The sequence below is a fragment of the Pipistrellus hanaki genome (assembly GCF_964339955.1).
Source record: "Pipistrellus hanaki genome assembly, chromosome: 2".
Lineage (NCBI taxonomy): Eukaryota > Metazoa > Chordata > Mammalia > Chiroptera > Vespertilionidae > Pipistrellus > Pipistrellus hanaki.
In genome coordinates this window covers 56,026,309-56,048,260 of record NC_140504.1, presented here as the reverse complement: position 1 = coordinate 56,048,260, position 21,952 = coordinate 56,026,309, and the positions used below count along the sequence as shown (strand labels likewise).

At 40.9% G+C, this 21,952-nt stretch overlaps 1 protein-coding gene across 2 annotated transcripts in view; it reads right to left on the bottom strand.

Moving 5' to 3' along the window:
* IGSF11 (immunoglobulin superfamily member 11) overlaps positions 1–5,606 on the bottom strand; it is a 120,234-nt gene extending 114,628 nt beyond the window's left edge. For both annotated transcript variants that reach the window (XM_084871687.1, XM_084871688.1), the window contains exon 1: positions 5,245–5,606. In XM_084871687.1, coding sequence (XP_084727813.1) covers positions 5,245–5,296 — 52 coding nt within the window. In that variant the 5' untranslated portion in view covers positions 5,297–5,606. The remainder of the gene's footprint in view (positions 1–5,244) is intronic.
* Positions 5,607–21,952: the final 16,346 nt, after the last annotated feature.

Here is a 21,952-nt window from a genome sequence, read left to right as displayed (position 1 = left end):
TTAAAAGAGAAAAAAATTCTTTTTAGGTACTACAAGAAGACAGGATTATCACTAATATCAGTAAACATTTATTTACAATATCTACTAAGCACATACTATGTGCCAGACATAGTAGTGTCCTTTAGGGAAAACATACACATATACATACATACACACACACACACACACACACACACACACACACACACAGAATTGTGTCCGTCATAAAGTTAACTTCATTGAACAAGAATAAAATATTTACACAGAACTATGTCTACATTCTCACATAGCTCCACCAATGCCCACCTTCTAAGGTGATTTCTTCGTCTGCCTGCCTTGCTCTGCGTTTTTTTATATCAATCCTTGAAATAGAAAGAGTTAAATCACTGGGGGAGGGGGACAGGAATGACTAGATTTATTTACCTTAAAAGAACCTGATGCTATTAGCAGAAGAAGATAGCATCCTCCAAAATGGAGAGATGAGAAGGAACAAGGACAGAAAAGAATCAACGTTACTGAGAACACAGGAGTGAGAGAAAAGTGATTTTACATGAGCAACTGCTGTGAACAGGGAGACTCCGGGCAAAGGTGGATAAATTAGGACATTATTAACATTTCCACTGGTGTGATCTTCAAAGAGCTTCAATAAAAAGTTAAAGTTCTTTCCGATTTTTAAAAATATTGAATTAAGGAGTCTTTTAAGACTGGCCTAGAAGTGGCCTCGTGATATAAGAGTTGCATTCACAATGCCATGTTGTTTTATTACATAGTTGTGACACTTAGTGGAAAAATACCATTGAACTTCCAAAGCTATTATACCTTAACCATCTATCCCAACCCTAAATCCTGGCCTGCTTTCACTCATAGCCACTGACATTCACCAAATTCTCTGAAGATTCTTCCAAAGAACTCTACGGGTACAAGAATCTCCTAAACTCAGTGCTTCTAGCATCTCATATTCTCTCCCACATGCTTTTCTCAATAAAAGCGTGCATCTAATCCTGTCACTTTGTTACTTCTCTCAAGATAAAAATGCTAATTGAAGAGGAACAAGAAAGTATATTTCCTCTAAGGATTTTTTATTGAATAGATGTTTTGTTCACATTGGCAAATGTGTATTGTTAATCCTATTCTATAAACAAAAATGTTAGTGATATTTATTAAAATGTGATCTTCCAAGTATACATGAGTGAGGCAGAAGCCACACCATTGAGCATCTACTGTGGAGTGTCCAAAAATGGAACAGCCATCAGATCAATGGCCGAGTCTATCATTTGTGAAATTGGGAAATAGATTTTCTCTCTTTGACTGAGCTCCCATTTCTACAATTTTAAAACCATCACAAAACGCAAACTACTCCTACAGTCTCTTCCTTAGGCGGTAGAAAACCAGGTACAGAGAGAATCAATTGCTCAAATTTAAATAGAAAGGAAAAAATCCTTCCACGGTTTAGTAAGAGCCGATTAACACATAAGTAAACTAATTAACTTTCCACTCTTAAGACCAAATTCAGTTCAAATCAGATGCCCTTTTGAACACCACCCAAGAACTGACAACCTGTCTTAAACCAGTTACTCTCCCAGTATGATCAAGGGAGGATTTTGGAGCCTCCAGATGGCCTGGGAGCTGCCCTCAAAATGAGTGTGAGCTGTGTGAGTGGCCAAGCAGTCCTCATCAAACACAGGAGGGGACTGGACTTCCAGAAATCGGGCAATCCTACCTCAACCTGCCTGACATACAGAAATAAGTTGGTATCATTTGTGTAGATGCAAATAGGCACACAATCCCTATTTTGAATAAACTAGTTACAGGTCCAAATTTAAGTGGGAACACCACAGTCTTAACAACGTTCTCCCAACGCAGCTAGGACTTCCAGTCCCTTGTTCTGTATAACTCAGTGTGACTCAAGGATCTGATGTACCAGCAAGTCACCTTGTTTGGCACTAAATCACATGGCTTACATATGAGGATTCAAATGAGACTGTTCATTATAAATGCTTCCACTACCAAAGTGTGAAAACACATTTGAAAATGTGCCACATACTGTTTGTTACTGGGGGGTGGGGGGACTTCTTACCCGTGGCATCATTGCCTTGGGTCTGACAACAGTACTAAGCATAACACTGTGAAGCATCGATATAATTAAATTGTTTCCCGAATAGTTCGTGTCGAATACATAGTGTATTAAGCTTAATTTACCTAAAATTTCCATCCAGTGGCCATCGCCTTTCATGTAGGTCAGACTACTAAAAAGTTGAATGGTTCCAAAACAGTTACATCACTAAAATTAGAGCTAAGAAATTGAAGTTTACAATAAATTCTTCATCACGCTAGCAATTAGACTCACAATTCATTTTTCTTTAATTTTATATGGTCTTTTCTTTATTTTATGCTTTTCTCATATTTCGAAAAGTTATCCACTATGTCAAGGAATCACCAGTAGTACAAGAAATATTTTAGATATATCTAACCACTGGAAAAACTTTATAACAGTAGTCAACTTTTTTTTAATATATATATATATATATTTTTTTATTGATGTTTTACAGAGAAGAAGGGAGATAGATAGAGAGCTAGAAACGTCGATGAGAGAGAAACATCGACCAGCTGCCTCTTGCACACCCCCTACTGGGGATGTGCCCACAACCAATGTACATGCCCTTGACCAGAATCGAACATGGGACCTTTCAGTCTGCAGACCGATGCTCTACCACTGAGCCAAACCTGTTTCAGCAGTAGTCAACTTTTCAATTCAAATTTCCTTTGACATTACTCTGCAGATATTTAAACAGAAATATCTTCACATCCATTTTCTTTCATAAATTGAAGACACACTCTATTTTCTATCTTTGGGGGCACTGTGCCATTGTAGTGGTCACTGCTACAACGGGTATCTATCTAGCATCTATTTCCCTTTTCCTTCTTCATAATGGAAATAACCTTGTTCATATATACACTCTGCCCCCTCATTCCATACTGGAAGTCCTAGGGATGGTCCCTATTTCGTTGAAACCAACTTTGCCATTGACTGGTTCGATAATTTAATGCAGTCAGGACATGGTCTTCTCCTGGAGACTGCTATGCTAGCACTCAACAGCTGTTCACCCCCTTCCCCTCCCCCATCTTAAGGAAACTGAGTATCAGTGGCCTTTGAGGGGCCTGCTCACTAAATCCCCAACTCGGCATTCAAGACTTCTCTATTCTCCTTTTTCTACTCTTTGAGCCCTTTCTCCTTTGCACAACCTCCTGTTCCAGCAGCTAGAAGGGTGTGTCCTTTCCAGAATATGCCCCTGCATTTTCCATTTCATATCCTTCATCCGGGTTATTCCTTTGGCTAGGAAAGCCCAACCACTGCCAAATCAGTCGGTGCAAATCCTATTCATTCCCAGTCCAGATCAAAAGTAAGCTTTCCCAGGAAGTCTTCCTTGATATCACCATTAATAAATGGCACTCATCATATATTCCTTGTATCATAAATCAGCTGTGCATGCTTGCAGCCTGTTTTAAAACTGTAAGCTCCTTAAGGACAAACGCTTGTGTATCTCTGTCTTCCACCACCATCCCTCCCCACCAGAGTAGCTCAGTAACAATTCTTTGAACATATGAAGACACGTTTTCATTTTTGAGGGTGAAAGTGCCTTTACAGAATAGATTATCATGAAGGCTAAAATGTCCTTGCAAGCCTTTAAAAACATTCTAGGGTGGCTTAGGAGTAGTTCTGCTGAAAGAAAAAAAAAAAAAAAAAAAAAAAAAAACGAAAAAAAACAGATGACCTTGTAAGCCTGATTCTGAGAATTATGCCAATTCTTTAAAAGTACTGCCTAAGAATTCAAAAACAAACTCTACACAAGTGCTATTTACAAAAGAAGAGTGGTGTTTATTGTTATATACAGGTTAATAGATTTTTTTACCAAAAATTTCAGCTGTTCTTATAGTAATATTTAAGACTTATTTACTCAATCTTATTTCACACTTGAAGGAATTAAGACAGAGAAAAATGTTGGCTCCCAGACAAATGGATTTGGAAACACATACAGGTGTCATTTCATTATTATCTACACATCATCACTAAAAATATACCTATTGAACTCCATGAAAGTTACCTGTAACAGACTATTTCCTTCGCTGGCTTCTATGGGAAAGGTATACAAAGTTTTGTATTCATTTCTCCCCTTCCAAATGAATTTGGACAACTTAAGTCAGCTAGTAAATATTAAGTTGCTTCAAGGTCTATGGGTATATTATCAGTTCAAATAAGACCACAAAACTACAGAAAACACACTGAAATCTCCAGGGAGTGGGAGGAGGGATCAGGGTTAACCACAATCTTCCATCCATCATTGAACCTGCTTTTAAAATAAAACCCTTCAGATAAATCTCAGGAAATCTCGACAATTAATTAAATGGAACAGAAAATTTGATCCCACAGGAACAATGCACTCACAAAAGAAAAGGGCAGCATATAAGATGAAAGTCAATGTTTAAGTATGGCTATGCACAAAAAAATAAAATGTTAAGAGTAAATGGAGAGTATAAAACTCAATGTAGGTTTCTAGAAACCGTTTACAAGAAAACGAAAGACACGTTTATTCCCTTTGTACTATTATTGTTATATTCTAGGTGTTTTTTTTGTTTGTTTGTTTGTTGTTGCTGTTTTTGCAAGTCAACTTAAATCCTTTGGGAAAGATGCTATATAGAAAATAAATAAATAAATAAATAAATAAATAAATAAATAAATTCTTGTTTTCAAATATAGTGCAGCACACTGTATTAGTCATCTTTAAAATAAAGATCACCATTTCAGTGGAACCTATATATAGATTTGGTAAAGGTACGATTTCAGTGAAACCTATAGATGCTTGTTAAAGATGATGTTAAGGGTCCGATTTAAAGTTTTCTAAATGGTTTCAAAGTCATCTCCCGTTTTCCTGGAGCCCGCCTGGTAGGGGAAACTGATCCTAAAATACTGTTGTTGTGTTTCCCACCGGACCCAGTAAGTGTGGGAGTTCATTAGCTAAAAAGCGGGGTCAGGTCCTGGATCCCGGAGCAGGTGCGGTCACCTCCGCGCGGAGCACCTGGCCGCGCGGGGGGGCGGGGCGCGGGGGCGGCGGGTGGGCGCGCGCCCCGGCCCCCGGGACGCCTGGGGAGGGGGAGGCCTGAGAAAGTTGCGCTCCCCCCGCCTGGCACCGGCGACCCCCGGACGCTCCTGCGGGCACCGCCGGCCCGGGCCGGCCCCACCTGGCCGGGAGGGCTCTGGCCACTCACCTTGCAGAGAGAGGAGCAGCAACGGCGCCAGCGGGGAGCCCCGCGAAGTCATGCCGGGGCCGCCGGGAGCGCGCCCGCCGCCCGCTCGGCTCCTCTTCACGGCGGAGGCGCGTGCCGGGCTCCGGGCTCCGGGCTCCGGGCTCCCGGGAGCCGGGTCCTCCGCGACTCGCCGCTGCCGGCTCTCCAACCGCCCCGCGGGGCGGAGACCGTGGGGCGCGCAGACCAGGCAAGTGCAGCTCCCCGCGCGGAGGATGAGCCGCAGCCACGGCGTCCCGCGCTCGCCCGCCTCGCCCCGCGGCGCCGCGGCCCCCTCGCGCTGCTGCCCCAGGACCCGCCGGCCCCCCGCGCCGCCGGGGGAGCCACTCCCCCCAACTCTCGCCCAGCTACTCCCGCAGCCGCCGGGCTCCCGGGCTCCGCGCCGCCCACTGGCCCCGCTCCGTCTCCCGGGCAACGGCGGCTCCAGCGCGACGCCTGGCGGCCCTCCCGCCACCCGCGGAGCGAGCGGCGCGGCCACCTGTGCGCGGCCCACGCCCCCGCTCCCTCCGCCCGCGCCGCGCCGGGGAGGCCGAACCGCTAGCCAGGCCGGTGGTGTCTGCCCTGATCTCCAGGGAGGTCTAGGAGGGATTCTTTGGGTTGCAGTTCTGAGATTTCTACTTGGCCAGCTCACTCTCTCCCAGCCCTCTCTTCTGTAACCTAAAGAATCTGAAAGAATCTGATCCGGCAAAATTAAGAATCAATGGGGTTTGTTCTCTTCCATAGCTTTTTTTTAATTAATTTATTTTTATTGCTTATGGTCTCACATAATTGTCCTTATTCCCCCATTTCCATCCCAAACCCCTCCCTACATATGCTCCCACCCCCCTGTTGTCCATGGCCACTGGCCAGGCCCATATGCATGTTAGTTTCCTGACTACCCTTTCGTCCTTGAAAGGAAGGTAGGGGCCATACCAGGATCCGCGCTCCTCCATCTATCAAAGAGATGACCATCTTCTCTTGACCCTTTGGTAAAGTTTATGTCAACTTCTAATATTGGAAATTTTCCGTTTTTAAGTGTGATAGCTCTCTCAAACTAATGTCAAGTGTTTGTTAACTAACGAGGAGGTGATTTTAGTAGGGCGGTGGTTACTTTGGTTAGGCTTTCGTTTTTGTTTCTCATTTATTTCAGTTTGGGTGGGACTAGAAACTTTGCTAGCATCTGAAATAGTATTACTTGAATACACCTGCCCACCTCTTCCTTTATAAAACCTAATCTTCATTCCTTTTCCATTGAGGTCAATATCTTAGAGCCCCTGACCCTCCCCCGAGTCACTTTCTGCTTCAGCCGGACCCCTAGCCTTCTAAATTTGAGGACAGCCTGCCCAGGGGATGTCAGACCGCTCTAGTAAATTTCTACAGTCAATTTCTACAGATTAGGCTTCCGGGGGGCCATTCAGAAATTCTGAGCCCCCATCTAACAGATTCAATCCTCCCAGGGCAACTCAGGACAGAATGTAGCACCCACGGGAGAAAGGCAAATATGTAGAACATCTATACACTTGGACGCAGATTAGAAGATATGTGTAGAAATGAAAATAACAATGCTGTTATCATTTCACATTGTTGGTTTTTTTTTTAAAGGAATACATTCAGAAGTGCCAGTTGCCTTTAATAAGAATACCCTGGAAAGGTATAGTTTGATTAAGAATTAGAGATGCCTCCACTTGGCTCTCTACTTCTAAGTTGCAAGAATCTCTTACCAGATGTCTAGTGGCAAGAAAAAGAATGATGTAGCCATATAGAGGCTTTGGTATGAATAACAGAAGGTTAAGGTTTCAATTTTTATTTTATCACTGGATTTATTCTCATTCATTTTTAACTCCAGGGCAAGGACTAGATTTTTTTTTTTTCCCTCTCTCCAATCCAATTTCTGCATTCTAACCCAGTCACAAGGGGAGCGTAAGAAAAAGGGATATAAAGAGAAAACCGAGGAAGTTCATCAATTGGCAGGTGCTACTAGAGCAGAACTTAGCTTCACTACATCCAAGATTTAAATATTTATTGTACAATTAAATAACCTAATAATCCAAGCTGAAAAGTCCTGAAAAAGCTGATTAGCTCATATACTTCTTAGCAGGTCAGTTCATCAAATATATGTCTATGAGTCTCTATAGGACCTAAGGCACTGGTGGAAGATTAGACATAAAGGGTAACATATACAATCCTCGCCCTTAAATAACTTTTCAGTGTACATGGGATATGTCTGCACTGTCGTGAATCAGCAGAGAACGAGAGCTCGCGTGCCTCTTCGTCACCACAGTGTACTTCTGCCTGGCCCGACAGGAGCTGGGGAGTTATTAAAATGACAGAGTGCTCACAGTTCGTTGGAACAGCCCTTTTAATAGAAAAAGACGTGTGGCTCCTGAAGGAACAGGGCCGGTCAGATTGCAGGAGGCAATCTGGCCACCCAGAAGCGAGAAGCGGGAGGCAGATGGTCCATGGGGGACTTGAAAGAAGCAGATCTGGGGGCTGGAAACTGCAAGTGCCGTACACAGAGGCTTCAAAAGCACCCTCACAGGAAATAAAGCCCCCAAGAATGTGCTTTTTGATTCACAAAGATAGTACCGTCCTGGCATATATTTGATTAAATATTTTATTAGCAATGATGACTTTCATAAATTATTTTATCCTAATCTGCCTTCTGACCACAGCAGGGTTTTGTTTAATCTCTGAAGTATTCTAAGTGCTAAAGCAACAGGCAACATCTTAGGTTTGTTTAATACTTTATAAATTTCAAAGTACTTTCACATATACGTATTATCTGATCTGATCTGATCTGATCTTCACAGCAACCCCAGAGGGTAGGTAAAGCAGGTATGGTATTGTCACTCCCACCCCCTTCACATAGTAAGATAATGAGTCTCAAAAAGGTCCAGGGATACTTCCAGGATTACAAATACCAATGGCAGAACTGGAACCAAGGTCTTCTCACATTTGCCCTCGTCTTTTCTACCACATTACCTCTTTTATCTTTTTACAGAACAATATCTAAAGGAATTTATATAAAGCACTAGAGGCCCAATGCACGAAATTCGTGCATGGGGGCCAGGGGGGCGAGGGGGTTGTCCCGCAGCCCAGCCTGCACCCTCTCTAATCTGGGGCCCCTTGAGGGCAGTCGGACATCCCTCTCACAATCCAGGACTGCTGGTTCCCAACTGCTTGCCTGCCTGCCTTCCTAATTGCCCCTAACCACTTCTGCCTCCCAGCCTGATCACCCCCTAACCATTCCCATGCCAGCCTGACTGATGTTTAACTGTTCCCTTGCCAGCTCATTTGCCCCAACTTCCCTGCTTTGCCGACCTGGTCACCCCTAAATGCCCTCCCATGCAGAGTTGATCGCCTTCAACTGCCCTCCCTTGCAGACCTGGTCCCTCTCAACTGCCATCCCTTGTAGGCCTGGTCCCTCCCAACTACCCTCCCCTGCTGGCATCTTGTGGTGGCCATCTTGTGTCTACATAGGGGCAGGATCTTTGACCACTTAGGGGCAGCCATCTTGTGTGTTGGAGTGATGGTCAATCAGCATATTACTCTTTTATTAGATAGGATAGAGGCCTGGTGCACAGATGGGGGCCGTCTGGTTTTCCCTGAAGGGTATCCCGGATCAGGGTGGGAGTTCCCTTAGGGCATGAGGCGACCTGAGTTAGGGGCCTGTGATGTTTTGCAGGCTGGCCATGCTCCCCAGTGACCCAAGTGGAGGCCCTGGTACCTGGGATATATTTACCTTCTACAATTGAAACTTTGTAGCCTGGAGCGGAGCCAAGCCTCCTGCTCGCTCCACTCTGTGGCAGCAGCCATTTCTGTTTGGACTTGTTTACCTTCTATAATTGAAACTTTGTAGCCTAGAGTGGAGGCTTAGGCCTGCTAGGGCAGGCAGAAAGTTTGGCTTCCTCCATTGCCAGAGAAACCCTAGCCTCTGTGGCTGCAGTCATCTTGGTTGGGGTTAATTTGCATAATCACTCTGATTGGCTGGTGGGGCATGGCTTGTGGAGCGGAGTGGTGGTTAATTTGCATATTACTCTTTTATTAGGTAGAATAGTGTCTTAAAGGCATCTGTGGGGAACACTGCTGATGCCTCCCCAACATTTATCCCACTTCCACATCCACACCCACAGGAGTATATGTAAAATTTGGATAACATTGCCTCCCTCCACAAACACACACACACACACACACACACACACCTCTAGGAGAGCTATAGTTTGGTCTATTTAACTAAGGAATGAATGGAGTGGGGGATGACTAAGACAGGAGATCCTGGGGCAAAAGACTCTGCTGTAGTATAATAATCTTGGCTCAAAAACATTGATGCCATGAGAATACAGTCAACTTCTAGATATCTAAATATGAATTATCCAAATTCAAGTTGTAATCCTAGACCAGCTTCTCTCCTCCACTCATCAAAATGCTGGATCATCTCTTTCCACAACCAATTACTCTGCATTCAAAAATGGAAAATTTCATTATTAGTTCAAGAGGAAAATAATTAAGAAAAATTATGGAGGAAATTATTAGATTTTCTAAAGTTAAATATATTTATTTTATGATATTATTAATTAGCTATCAATATTTTAAATTATGAATGCCATCTATCCACTCCATAATGTATATCATTAAAGGTGTGTTGCATTTAAGTTTTTGAGGATGTCTGTCTATGGAATGTTTTATAAGAACATCTTTCTTCAAGTTAGAAAATACCTTTTTGAACCTTGGTTGAGCCAGTAACTTATTCTACAACTATTTTAATCCAGTTGCTTAGAACCATGTATAGTCTAGAGCAGAGCTTGTTCCTGTAAGAAGTACAATATGAGGAGAATTTTTCTCCATTGCACTTTGTGAAGAGTCTGTAAAGGCTCTGAAGTAATGATATGTGGAAAAGATAATAGTGGAATTGCTGGAGTAATTAATAAGCCGATACATGTTTATTGTGCATTAAGACAAATAAATCATTTAATATTTTAAAACAGACTTCTTACATTGTGGAATCAACTTACAACTTAGACATATTGAGCACTTAGTCTCCTATCTGTTTTTGCTCACTCTTCTGGGAACTTGCTGGATAGGATTTACACGAAGGTAAGCAACATCTCCACAGCTGGGTCCCTATCACATTTGTGAATATTACTGGAGCAAAGTTTCACAACATTTACATCCATTTGGGGGAAAGTTTATGTTTTTTCTTTAAATCTTTTCATTATGAACACATTTCCTTCCAGGCAAAGTTACTCGCTGAGCAGAGTTCATTGTAACAAAGTGCTTTTAAAATCATTCAAATGGAAAATTTTAGATGGCACCACTGTGGGTTTATGTTTTTAATTTTTTGTTTATTGATATTTAGAAAATGGGAGAGAGAGAGAGAGAGAGAGAGAGAGAGAGAGAGAGAGAGAGAGAGAGAGGAAGGAAGAAAGGAAGAAAGGAAGAAAGGAAGAAAGAAAGAAAAGGAACATAGATTTGTTGGCCCACTTATGTATGCATTCTTTGGTTGATTCTGGTATATGCCCTGATGGGGAATCGAACCCACAACCTTGGTGTATAGTAATGATGCTCTAGCCAACTGGGCTAACTTGAAAAAGCAATAACAAAAGAAACGTTTTATGAACCCTGAAAACGTTTTGTATTCTTTCTTATAAGGAAGATAATTATCTAAAAATCTTCAGTCTCTTTAGCAGTATTCTCTAACGGTTAGAGTCTAACCTAAGCTAATCTGTTTGAAATTCTCATTTGTTTTATATATTGGTGCACTCATCAGTATTTTGAAATTCTGATGAGTTTTCCATAAGAAGCTTAATTTGAAGTGCAGTTCAGACTTTCATTTTTTGGCAACAAAACAGATTAGGGATCTTGACTTACAAAAAATTTAAAACCATATTCTTAGAAATCTTAAGTTGATGACCTCTCAACAAATATGGAAAAGTTAAGCCAAAATCTAGATGAAGAAAGGAATCCTTCTGCATCCAGAGTGATCCTATTAAGTCAAGATAATCAGATCACTCCTCTACCCAAATCCTCCCAGTGGCTTCCTGGCTCACTCAGTAAAAGTCCTTACTATAAACTACAGGGCTTGTGTCAATTTCTATTGCTGCAGTAACAAGTTACTACAAACTTAGTAGCATAAAACAACACAATTTATTATCTTACTAGAGCAGTGTTTTTCAACCTTTTTTGGGCAAAGGCACACTTGTTTCATGAAAAAAATCACGAGGCACACCACCATTAGAAAATGTTAAAAAATTTAACTCTGTGCCTATATTGACTATATATAAAGTAATTCTCTTGAATAGGAATCAAATAAACACAAAGAAAGTATTTTATAATTACTTTATTATGAAATATTAAGTAAACAAAATAGTGAAAAATTATAAAATTCTTGTCTTGTCTGCACCTACGGCACACCAGGCAACATCTAGCGGCACACTAGTGTGCCGCGGAACAGCGGTTGAAAAACGCTGTACTAGAGGCCCGGTGCATGAAACTCATAGAGGCCCATGCATTAGTGGGAGTCCCTCAGCCTGGCCTTTGCCCTCTCAATGTCCTCGAGCCCTCAGGGAATGTCCTTAGTGCTGCCCACCGCCACCACCACTGTGCTCGCCAGCCATCAGCCCTGCTTCTAGCTGAATGGTGCTCCCCCTAGAAGCACACTGACCATCAGGTGGCAGCTCCTACATTGAGTGTCTGCCTCCTGGTGGTCAGTGCACATCATAGCAACTGGTTGTTCTGCTGTTCGGTCAATTTGCATATTAGCCTTTTATTATATAGGATGATTCTAAAATCAGAAATCCAAAATGGATCTCATTGGGCTGAAATCAAGATGGTTTCCTTTGTGGAGAGTCCTCTTCCTTACCTCTCCAGCTCCTAGAGTCCACCTACTTCCCCTGGTTCATGGCCACCTTCCCTTCATCTTCAAAGCCATCAACATTGAGACAGGGCCTTCTCACAGTGCCATCTCTCTGACCCTCCCGCCTGCCTCTTCTTCCACATTAAAAACCCTTGTGATTACAATGGGTTTACGTGGCTCATCCAAGATAATCTCATCTCCAGGTCAGTTGAAGGTGACCTTAAGTCTATCTGCAAGCTTAATTCCACTTTGCCATGTAAGGTAACATAGTCCCATGTTCTAGGGGTTAGGAAGTTGGCCTCTTTTGGGGCTCTGGGAATATTCTTCTACTTACTACAAGGCCCAGCTTGATGTAGTCTCCCTTTATCTCTCTAATGGCTCCTTCTATTTTCCCCTCACTGACTCTGCTCATTGTATCTACTATGTGCCAGGAACCATGCTATGTGCTTTAACATCCATACTCCCATTTAAATCCTCAAAACAACACTGTAAGATGGATAATTTTACCCCATTTTTCCAATGAAGAAATTTGAGAGTCAGAGAAATTTTAAACTACTTGTTTAATAAGCCCTTAAGTGGTAAAACCCAACTTTGCTGACTGTGAGGCCAGTGTTCATTCCAATATACCCTGATACCTCTCTTTGAATTAGCAACCTGATCGAAAGTTTGGAACTGGTAAAATTTCTGCTGCTTTATAATACTAAATAATGATTTGTTCATATTTTAGTCTATCTTCTGAATTTGTTGGTAAATATTATTTTTAGAAGATAAAGATTTACACAATTAAATGAATACCACCCCTCCTTTAAAAATTAATCTAAAATTTTATATTTAGTGAGGTTTCAAAACTAAATAATACCTGGATTTTATGTGCTATCCTATATAATAAAAGGCCAGCAACCATAAGCATAATGACTGAAATGACCACTAGATCAGTCGCCATAAGCTGCATTGGCCTCCTCTCAGCCCAACTTCACCTCCTACCCCCCAGCCCCCACAGACTCCGAATGCAGCATGGTGAACGGGGAACCATGGTGAAGTGAGATGAATGGCAGCAGGTTGGGACTGGTGAGCAGGTGGAATGGCCAACCTCTTGGTCCTTTCCCCAGCTCACAGGCTCTGATCACAGCATGGCCAATGGGGGACCATGGCAAATTAGGTGAGTGGTGGCAGGCGGAGACTGGCAAGTGGGCAGAATGGTCAACCTCTTGGTCCTTCCCCCAGGCCCGGGATCTGGAGCCATGCTGTGATTGGGGAACCATGGCAAACCGGGGGGGAGGGGGGGTTGGCAGGGTGGGACTGGGAACTGGCAAGTGGGTAGAAGATGGCCCTGATCTCAGCCTAGGCCTAGAGACCCTACGAAATCGTGCATGGGGCTCTAGTTAATAAAATCAGTAATGACCCATAAAATTTGGAATTCAAAAACAGTGAGCCATCCTTTGTTTCTATGGTAACACAATGAGAAATAATTAGTTGGCCCATGTTTTAATTCTAATAAACTGTTTCACAGCTTTAACATCATTTTAGAAAAATCCATATATATCTAATTCTTATTATTGCCAAAATTCATAAATTAATACCATATATTTCTAAAGGAAGAGTACCACAGTATTAGAACCTTCTGGTGCAGTATTTCAGATCTTCTTATCCCAGCTTTTGCTGCAAGCTTAGCTTCTCACAAGTTCGACCTGACAGCTTATTTCATTGTAGCCTATACCAAGTACCTCTCTCTCTCAGGAGCTTCTCTGACATTGCTGCCTGGGACACCTGCAGGGATCTGGTGGCACTGACATGTCCAACCTAGGAGCACAGAAATATCAGTACTTATGGGGCCACTCTTGACTAGTGTGGAACAAGAGCCAATAGGTAAGCCTACTTCCATGTACTCTCCAAGTGGGTACCTCTTAGTTTATCAAGCTCCTCAGAAGGTCAAGGCATGATCAACAGTAGCTCTAGCTGGTGTGGCTTGGTTGGTTGAGCATCAGCCCATATACCAAAAGGTTGCCCACTGGATTCCTTGCCCAGGTTGTGGGTTCAATCTTTGGTAGGGGAGCATGCAGAAGGCAGCAGATTGATGTTTCACTCTCTCTCCCTCTCCCTTCCCTCTCAAAGTCAATAAAACAATCTTTTAAAAACAAAACAAAAAACAGTAACCAACAGGCAGCATCCTTGATTAAATTTTCCTCTCTCCATTTTTCACTCTCTCATCAATTACCCCTGCTCCCAGAAATTACTTCTTAAATAAACTAACTCCACATAAGCCTTTAACTCAGGACAAATTTATAGGGAAACCCAGACCTTCCCTAAATATATATATCTTATAGACCAAGGAACAGAACAGAGAACCCAGAAATCGACCCAAACCACTATGCTCAATAAATATTTGACAAAAGAGGCAAGAACATACAATGGAGTCAAGACAGTCTCTTCAATAAATGGTGTTGGGAAAATTGGACAGATATGTGCAAAATAATGACACTAGACCACCAACTTATACCATACACAAGAATAAACTCAAAATGGATAAAGGTCTTAAACATAAAATGGGAAACCATAAAAATCTTAGAAGAATCCATAGGCAGCAAAATGTTAGACATATGTCATAGTAATATCTTTACCAATATAGCTCCTAGGGCAATGAAAACTAAGGAGAAAATAAATAAATGGGACTACCTCAAAACAGCAAAAGAAACCATCAACAAAACAACAAGAAAACCCACTGCATGGGAGAACATATTTGTCAATGTTATATCCATTAAGAGTTTAATCTCCAAATTTTACAGCAAATTCAGATAACTTAACAAAAGGAAGATAAACAATCCAATCAAAAAAAAATGGGCAAAGGACCTAAATAGACACTTTTCAAAAGAGGACATACAGAAAGCCAAGAGACATATGAAAATATGCTCAAAGTAACAAATCATCAGAGATACAAATCAAAAGGACAATGAGATACCATCTCACACTTGTCAGAATGGCTATCATCAACAAATCAACAAACGACAGTGCTGGCAAGGATGTGGAGAAAAAGGAACCCCCGTGCACTGCTGGTGGGAATGCAGACCGGTGCAGCCATTGTGGAGAACAATATGGAGTTTCCTCAAAAAATTAAAAATGGAATTCCCATTTGACCCACTAATCCCACTTGTAGGAATACCAGTATATCCCAAGAAATAAGAAACGCCAGTCAGAAAGGACATATGCACCCCTATGTTCATAGCAGCACAATTCACCATAGCTAAGATTTGGTGCAACATCAGCAGATGAGTGGATTAAAAAAACTGTGGTACATCTACACAATGGAATACTATGCTGCTGTAAAAAAGAAAGAACTCTTACCATTTTCAACAGCATAGATGGACCTGGAGAGCATTATGTTAATCAAAATAATCCAATCGGAGAAAGATAAATATCACATAATCTCAGTCATTTGTGGAATATAATGAACATAAACTGATGAACAAAAATAGAACCAGAGACAGAGAAGCATCGAACAGATCATCGAATTTCAGAGGGAACTCAGGGGAAGTGCGATGGAAGTGGGGAGGAGGGTGGTTAGAGATCAACCAAAGGACTTGTATGCATGCATATAAGCATAACCAATGGACACAGACACTAGGGGGACAAGGGCATGTGCAAGGGGGCGAGGGTGGCTGAGCAGAGGTCAATGGGGGGGAAAGGAGACATATATAATACTATATGTACTATAATACTTTAAACAATAAATAACTTTTAAAAAAGAAAACACCAAAAATAAAATTGTTAAATTAAAAAATAAAGAGATTCTATGGATCTTTGTATATGGCTCCTACTAAGGAGCTTTTTTTAATAGCCAACTCCTTCCAAATTATAATGTCAAAACTATTCTTGTCCTAGAGATATTGGCAGGTCTCTCTAATGTATCTTTCTAGATAACTAGAATCAAATAATGCCTATTCAAAATAGAGTTTTTGCATTCAAAATTTTAAATAATAAAAATTTTCAACTCTGCTATATTTTATAAGCTTTAACTCTGCTATATTTTATAAGCTTTACAAAGTCACTTAACCTCTCTATGCCTGAACTATCACCTTTATAAAAATATTATTCTTACCTCATAGATTATTATAAGGATTCAGTAAGGTAAAATATGTGAAAATGCCCATTATAATATCTGGCAAGTAATATTACCTGCTGTTATTATTGCCATTATCAAATTATTACTGACTTATTATTTATAAATTGTTGATTTTATTTGAAATTCTGCCATCATGAGGATAAAATATCCATTTGTGGACTTGATATTCATGAAAAACTTATTGCATTGTATTTTGTGACCGTAAGAAAATATTTGAATTCATTTAATGCTCAGAACCAAGGTAACTCCACAGAATAAACTGAGAAGACCTCTGTGTGGATCTTTGAAGTGAGAGACTTCAAAGCATTATTGCTTTAACAAAATACCTCTGCCTCATAACCAACCCTACCTTGTCTTTCCGCCGTTACTAAGTGTTCGTTCTTAGGTCTCAAGCAGTCATTCATCAATTCAACCAACACTGTGTTGTGGTAACTAGACAATTAGATTATGTAAAATGTATTATTGCATTATTATCCTATATAATTAAAGGTAATATGCTAATTAGACCAGATATCATTCCAGACATCCTTCCTAATGAAGCCAGGACTGGAGGGAAGCCAACCTGGGTCCCAGGTGCCAGGGGGAAGCTAGTGCCGGCAGTCAGGGGAAGGAAGGCCTATTCTTGCACAAACTTTCATACATTAGGCCTCTAGTCCTATATAATAAAAGCCTAATATGCTAAGTGTCTGGTCATCCAGTGACAGGTTGACTGTTCAATCAATCAAAGCATAATTGCTGATGATTTGCTAAGGCCACTCAGCCACTCACTATGATGTGCACTGACCACCAGGGTGTAGAAGCTCTGACCAGAGGGAGCTGGTTTCCGCCCAATCCCACAAGCCACTCCCCTCAGGAGGGCGCCAGATGCAGGACTCATGGCTGATGAGTGCTGCTGAAGAGTTATGAGCCTCTCTGGATAGGGACTGATTGGGCCTGAGCCCAAGGCAGGAGCAGTGGGTTCAGGATGAGTGGGAGTGGCAGGGAGGAGCTGCAAGTGGCATGCCAGCAGGTTTCAGCCCAATTCCCACAGGCCACCCTGAGGGACCCCACCCATGCACAAGTTCATGCTCTGGGCCTCTAGTGAGGTTAATAAAATGACTGGGTTAACAAAGTGGCTAATTGCCCAGTAATTCCAGAGGTTCTGTTGCTGGATCCACATCTATTCCAGCCTCAGCTGTGATTTAGCGCCACCTGGTGGCACTTCAAACTAAAGCTTAGCTATTGATGGGAATGTTTCTGGGTCCTTTTATTAGTAGTTTAGGGAGGTATCAGTGATTCCAGAACAGTGAGTTGGCATGTGTTTTATCAGCTTAATGAAAGAACATAATATACAGGCACACGCCCCCTGCTTCCTAAGATAGAACTGCCTGCTACTTAACCTTCTAACCTCACTCATCCCACCAGACCCTCCCTTAGAAAGTATGTACTTTATCTTCCACCTTCCCATATGAAAAATGGCTGAACGAACATAGGACAGAAATTAACTGCCAAATTCATTACATTTTACTTCTCATTAATAATGGGGCCTATTATAATAGGGCTAACAGTATTTGTTGAGAATATACCACCACATACCATGTTTTGTCCAACGCACTAGTGATACATTAAGTAACAAAAATCAAAAGTTCTTTGCTCTTATTAAACTGGGCAATTAGCCACTTTGTTAATCTAGTCATTTTATTAACTTTATAAGTAGGAAATGCAGAAATATATCACATAATCCTTCAAAACAAATGTGACAGTGGTATGAAGGAGAGAGGTTGGTTGCTAAGCAGGCCTGTAATGGAATTTAACATAAATAACGAGACCTAGGAAGAGTTCATCTGTTGACTAGGTCTTCTGCAAGACCTAGAAATGATTCATCTGCAAGGACTGAAGGTTGACTAGGCAATGGGGAAGTAATAAATTCGGGCACAGCCAACAGAATGTGTAATGGAGATAATTTGAAACAAATAAAATTATGCATTTTTAATTCCTTTTTGCAAATAGTGTTTTTCTGAAGTTTTCCTCCCTTTTAGATCAAGCCACAGGTTTTGTTGTGCACGGATAATGACGGAACAGGTACCTAAGGGAAAAAGTCACTCTTCTGCTTTGAGAATGATGCTTGCTTTTGAAGGCTACTTTCTTGTAGCCAGGCTTTATTTTTGTTGTTGTTGTTGTCATCATTGTTTGCAGTTTTGTTTGTTTTTAATTCCAAGAACTCCTTTTTAAGGATTGAGAGACAAGCCAAATGGATTCAAACAAAAGAATTCTACTGTTACGTCATCCTGAAAACAGGTCGAGGATGTTACATAAATGAGGTTCCAATCCTAGCAAAAAGGATACAGAAACTTTTCAAAGAGAAACGACAGGGAGAGAAGAGAGAGAGGAGGAAGAGGATGCAGGAAATAAAATCTGAGTGTCCTCACTTTCCTTACAGTGCTTAGCAGTTCAAGAAGACATGCTACAATTCAGAGAATGGAAGGACGAGACTAGCTGGGGAATAGTCTTGATGGGCAGGCCAGAGATGGTCTCCCAGAGTTTTGCACACTCCATAAAGATGGGGAAGAAAGGAGGTTGAAGTTATTATGTTCTTGATTGAGGGGAAGGAGGCACTCTGAGATGAAAAACTAAACAAAACAAAAAACTAGTTTCAATGTAGGGTTCCTAAAGTTGGAATAGCATGGCCACAGATAAAGGACTACAGCAAGGTGAGAAAGATGTTCTCCTAGATTTTCTTCTAAAACTGTTGTTTTATCTTTCTTATTTATATCTGGAACCATGTATAGTTTATTTTTGTGTATGGTGTGGGGTAGAGCCAGCCAGTTAACCCAAACCCATTATTGAAAAGGCCAGCCCTCTCCCTACAGAACTGCAATGTATGTAGCCTTTGTCTATGATTTCTGTTTGCAGGGAGTTTTATTCTTCTACTCTGTTCTCACTGATCAATTTTTCTTCCCTAGCTCCAATAATGGGCTGTGTTAATTACTGTAAGTATTTAATAGTCTTAATAGTGTAAGTCCTTCAGCTTTGTTCTCCTTCTTAAGATTGCTTTGGTTACTCATAGTCCTTTGCACATCCATGTGAATTTTAGAATCAGCACCTCGATTTTCACAATAAAATCTCCTGAGAATTTTATTAGGATTGTGTTGAAACCATAGATTAATTTAGGGGAAAAAAATGATCTATAATAATAAAATCATAATATGCTAATTAGATCAGACAAACGAACAACCTTCCAGATGTCATTCCAGACGTCCTTCCAGAAGAAGCTCCAGCAGTGGGGCAGAGGTGGTTAGGTGCGGTCAGGCAGGCAGAGGTTAGGAGCAATGAGGCAGGCAGAGTGGTTAGGGGCGATCAGGCAGACAGGCAGGGATTGGGCCAAAACCAGCAGTCGGACATCCCCTGAGGAGTCTCAGATTGTGAGAGGGTGCAAGCCGGGCTAAGGACCACCACCACCCCCCCACGTGCACAAATTTCGTGCACTGACCTTTAGTATCTTTATATTAAGTCTTTCAATCCAATAACAAGACATATCAATATATTTAGAGTTTTTTTCATTTCTTACAATAATATTTAGCAGCTTTTGTCCGTTTTTATTAAATGTATTCCTAAATTTAGATAATTTTAAATTTTCGATACTATTGTAAATGGTATCATTTTTCAAACTTCATTTTTTCATTTTCTTTTTGCAGGCATACAGGGGGGGAAAAAACCTAACTCTTGTACATCTAAATTGTTTCCAACAATTGTACTAAATTCACTTATAATCAAAGAATTTGTAGATTCTTTTTAATGGTCTACATACACAATCATGCCATCTAAAAACAAGCTTATTTTCTTCCTTTTCTATCTTTATTTGCTTCTTTTTCTTGCGTTATTGCACTTCCTAAGGCCCCCGGAAATGTTGAATGGAAGTGACAGTAGCAGGCCTCCATGTTTCATACCCAATATCAGAGGGAAAGTTTGGAATATTTATCACTTAATGTGATGTCTCCTATAGGTTTTTTTAAATAGATATATTTATCAAATTAAGGAAATTACATTTTATTCTAAGTTTTCCAATATACAATAGTGTATTTTTTATGTCTGTAAAATTCGTAGTAACATCACCTTTTTTATAACTAATGCAGGTACTTTGTATTTCTCTTTTTTTTACAGTGATGGAACAAGAATAGGATGTTAAATTCCATCTTGATTAAATAATATAGGATGATCTCCTCACTTCAAAAACCTGATTTAATTAGATCTGTAAATACCCTTTTCCCAAACAAGGTAACATTCACAGGTTCTGGTGATTTGGACATGGACACATCACTTGGGTATTACCATCCAGCCCATTACACCTTGGTTTGCATCAGTATTACAATGATGTGCCTACATGTAGTATCATTCATATTAAACATACTTGTAGTTTCTAAATTCTTTATATCACGGCTTGATTTATTTTTAAAGTTTGGAATATTCTCATCTGTAATATCAAATATTTTCTCTTCTCTTCTCTCTTTCAGGGTGTCTAAATGACATATTCTAGACCTTCTGAATAGGATTCACATGAAGGGTGTGCTGGAGACAGCTTGCACCCACTTGCCAGAGTCAATTGTTAAATATCCAAGTATTTTGTGATAATGACAATTAAATCATTGGTAGCTTGAAATCAGCCATGGTGGCAGTATTGACACCCTGGCAATCGGTTCTATCTCCTACAAATCAAGGCTTTGTTTTTCCAAGAGGTGGATTACTTACACATTTGTTAGACTCTGTTTTTGTTCTTTCTATCATTATGTCTCTATATGCTTGAACTTGGATATGTTCTCCTGAATTGTCTTCCAGTTTATTAAGTCTGTGTCCGGCTGTGTCCAACCTCATGGAACCCATCTATTGAGTTCTTAATTTCAAATAGTGTGTTTTGTTTTGTTTTGTTTTTATAGCTGTAATTGTCCATTTCACTTTTTTTTATCGATTCCAATTCTCTGGTGAGATTTTTTCCATAATTTCACCTATTCTATTTGGTCATTTTTCTTTATTTTCTTTTACACATTAATCACAGTTATTTTAAATTCTTTGTCTATAGACTTCAATATCTGGAGCAACTGTGGCCCTACTCAATTGTATGCTTTCTCCCTTAATTATAGGTTTTATTTGTCTTGCCTCGTTGTATGTCTAATAGATTTTTATTGTATGCCAAACTCTATTTTAAAAAAATACAACGTCTCCAAATAATGTTATCATTCATTGGAGAGAGATTTTTCTTGTCCTCTGCTAGCATATAGTATGGGAGGCTGATAACCTCAAAATAATTAAGCACTAACTGGGTTGCGCTGAGTTCCAGCATTGAGAAGACAAGTCTACCTTGGTTCACCTCTTTTCCTCAGGCTCTTGACAACCAGGTCAATTTCTACCTCTTCTGCTCTGACAAAATGTCGGGAAACCCAGCTCTAGTCTTTCAAAGTTCTCAGCCCAGTTCTTCAGTGTCCTACCCCTACATGTTAAAGTTTGGCAAGTGTCTTGAAGGGGAGAGCAGCTGTGTGTCAGAGGGAGGCACGTCCCCTTTGTTGGCGGGTCTTTGTTTCTTAAGATGCAGCCATGGAGGATTTCTTTTTTTTTTTTAATAAATTTTTATTGTTCATATTATTACAAATGTTCCTTCCCCCCCCCCCGCCGCCCTCCATTGCTCTCCTCCACCAGGTTCCCACCCCACCCTCTGCCCTTTCCCCACCCCTCATTGTCCTCATCCATAGGTG